This window comes from Echinops telfairi, unplaced genomic scaffold (assembly GCF_000313985.2).
Source record: "Echinops telfairi isolate 266 unplaced genomic scaffold, ASM31398v2 ScPeMD7_4225;HRSCAF=4972, whole genome shotgun sequence".
Classification (NCBI taxonomy): Eukaryota; Metazoa; Chordata; class Mammalia; order Afrosoricida; family Tenrecidae; genus Echinops; species Echinops telfairi.
The window spans coordinates 21,851,642-21,854,878 of NW_022108124.1; the positions used below are offsets into that span (position 1 = coordinate 21,851,642).

Genomic DNA, 3,237 nt, shown 5'->3' on the forward strand with positions numbered 1-3,237 from the left:
TATATTATTATTGTTTTACATTTTAGAGCCCTATGTGGTAAATAACATTATTCCTTAACTTCTCTTCATTTTACAGATGACGGGGATTGAGGCACAGAGAGGGTAAGGGAAGCGCCCAAGGTCTAGCTAGCAAGGTGTGGAGCCTGGAGCTGAACCCGTGAACTCTGAGTTCAGAGTCTTTGTTCTTGATCACCAGAAGAGAAAAGATGTAGTCACAGGACTTTCTCAGGAATCTCGGTGTCAGATCTTGAGGGGACCCCTGAGAATGGGAGGGCGTATGCCTTGAGTTTCTAAGAAGGAAAGCAGGTGACTCTCAGAAGCAGGAACTCCTGCAGTGGCCTGGCATGGATTCTGGCAAACCGCAGGGCTAACTGGAAGCAGATGGATTACGGATACTCAGAAAAGGGAGCCGTGAGCCCTGGGAGCCTGCGTGTCTGACAGCAAGAGTAAGTCAGGACCAGTGAACCCCGTCTTCTTACTGGAAGGGACCACCGGCCTCTGATAGAATGGTGACTCTTGAGCTCAGCAATGCATTGGACGGTCTCCGTAACGGATAGCTTTGTTGACAAGCAGGCACATAGCTCTGTGTTCGCTCTCGGTAACTCTCTAATAATGTGAGTCGTTGACCAAGTTCACTCAAGTAGAGTGGATTAATGAATTGAGGTCAGGGGTTAACACTTGTGTCTGGCACATCAGAGTCACGTGATAGAGATGAATTGAACGGAGGAACCGGAAAGGGGGGATCTACTTCTGTGATGACCCCTGACCTACCTCCTGTTCTTTTTTCTCTGTGACAAAGAGTCATGCCAAACTATGGTAGACTTATCTGATGGGTGGCGGATGCCTAGTTCGGGAGAAAATGTCGTCCCTGGATGACTGCAGTGGTTTCTAATAAGATAACATGCTGCAAAGAGGCAATCAAGACCATTTTTTGCAAGGTAAACTGGCAAGATTACAGTGAAGGTTTGAAAAATACCCAAACCAGCCCCACACCAACAATAAGGCATGTTCAGAAAGAGGGAGATCTTTTAGGGTGATTCACTGAGGATGAAAAACAATCTAATGGTTTTAATTGACTACAGGTTTACCATAAGTCGAGACTGTTCTATGTCTGCTCAAGTTGCTCGGTAGCACGCTGGGCCCCATTAATAAATGACTGCCTCACAGATGAAGGCATGCAATGGTCCTGTAGTACATATTAATCAGAGTCCACCTGGAGGCTCAGTGCCAATCCCGGGAGCTACATTTTACAGAAGAAGTATAGGCAGAAGTTGGAGCTCTAGCCTAGGTGACCAGAATGATCAAGGGTCTGTAAAGTGGTGCTGACAGAAATGATGGTAGCCCTGGTGAAGACAAATAGTAGAGGAAACACAATATTCGGCTCAGCTGGATCCAGTGGGAAAAAGAGAAACAGCTTTCCTCTCAGTATGAAGAAATAAACAATTAGAATGATTTCTAAGGCAAATAGGCTATTGAGAAAAGTAGTCTCCTTTCGACTCTCTGGAGGACTCAAATTGGTTTTAGTAGGGCTCACCACCAAAGAGGCTATTGCCAAGGAGATATTTTTGGATTTTAGGTCAAGATTCGGGCAGATGAATCTATAGTTTCTTTTGATTTTAAAACTTCTGAGCGTGCGAGTAGCACCGCTTTCATGAATGGCCTTCCTCTACACCTTGGAGTGGATGAAATTACTTTGTACATGTCTGTCAATGCCTGCACATACATTTTTTAAAAAGGATACTTAGGAGCCTGCAGATTATCTTGGCGTATACAATATGCATGAAGAAACAGTATTGGTCTCAAATAAAACTACTTATGGTCCGCAATAGCTACCTGCGCCCTTACTTACATAATGAAGAATGCCGCATACATGTTACTTATCTCCGATACAGTGGAGGCCTATTTTTTAACCCAGCACAGAGATTTTTGACTTTTTGTTTTAGTAAGCCAAAGGACAGGATGGCAATCACCCATGCCTTCTTACCTCTCCCCTCTTTCCCATCATGCCACACCATTAAGGGGACTTGAGTCAAGGTCATGCAAACCCAAGCTGTTCCATTTGGAATGAAAGAAAACCAGATAGAACAGATGATACATGGGATGTGGGAATGAAGTTCAAGTTGGACAGAAGCCCAGTTTTTTCAGCAATATCCAAGTCGATCGTTTCTCTCCTTTGCTCCAAAAGGGAACTAACTGCCCATTAAATGTCCTTGTGACCTTTAGGACAGTTCTGACGCATTCCATTAAATACAGGGATTTCAATTCTGGCGGGCTTTGCTCAAGCCTAACTTGGGCGGAAAAAGGTACCTTCTGGCACTGAGTGTCTCAAAATTTTACTTCTGTCTCTACCCAAAGTGCTACTGTTCATTCCACCTCAGTCTGCTTCAGCAGGCTCACATGGTAAGCTCAGACTTTGGAGGACAGGTGCCAAAGCCTGTAGCACAGGATTCTTTCTTACCTGACTGGTGGCGGCCAGCTCCCGGATCAAGCTAATCTGACTTTCATCTTCAACACTGACCCGGAACACCTTCTCACTGAGAGAGGAGGAAGAATAGGAAAAATGAACAAATGGATACTAAATCCAGAATTTGGGTTCTAGCCTCAAATATAAGCACAGAAGAGGGCTTGCCCACATTGAAGGAGTTGCTTCCTTACCCTTCAAAGTGCTCCCCAGAAAGGTGGGCAGATGCCAGGAGTGCATTCACGAGAACCAGGAACGCCAACATTGTGCCTGAGCAGCTGTGCTGGGTGCCTTGCACGGCCTTTTATACTCTAGGGTGTTCCTTAGTTTCTTCTGATTACAAATTCGCGCTATCAAACTTTGATTAATGGGTTTCCCAGCAATTTTGCCTCAGTATCTGTGTCAAGCCTGAGAGAATCTCTCTCTTAACACCTGTGAATGCAGAGCAAACAATCTGAAGGTAAAACGATGGAATTTTATTACCAGACCTTGAACAGCCGGGGAGTAAGTGGACCCTAAGCCAAAGCCATCAGGTAGTTGTTGTTGTTGTTGGCACTTGTTGTTGTTGTTATTGATGGCCAAAGCCATCATCATGTTTTCGTTGTTGGCATTTTTGAATGAAAATAGTTCTGCATACAATAAGTTGTGTAAGTTTAAGGGGAAAGTTTCATACATTTTGACAAATACAAGGGGACTTTGAAACATTTGTGAAAACTGCATCCCCTCACACACGGGTCACAAAGAAGGGATGAGTCAACCAGGACACAGTCTAGCAC

The 3,237-nt window shown here is 44.6% G+C and overlaps 1 protein-coding gene across 1 annotated transcript in view; it reads right to left on the minus strand.

Annotated features, from left to right (window-relative positions):
• The window catches only part of CPB1 (carboxypeptidase B1), a 34,545-nt gene extending 31,819 nt beyond the window's left edge, over positions 1 to 2,726 (minus strand). Inside the window, exons 1-2 of the mRNA XM_045295010.1 lie at positions 2,656 to 2,726; positions 2,459 to 2,534 (exon numbers count right to left, since the gene is read on the minus strand). Coding sequence (XP_045150945.1) covers positions 2,459 to 2,534; positions 2,656 to 2,726 — 147 coding nt within the window. The remainder of the gene's footprint in view (positions 1 to 2,458; positions 2,535 to 2,655) is intronic.
• Between the last annotated feature and the right edge of the window lie 511 nt (positions 2,727 to 3,237).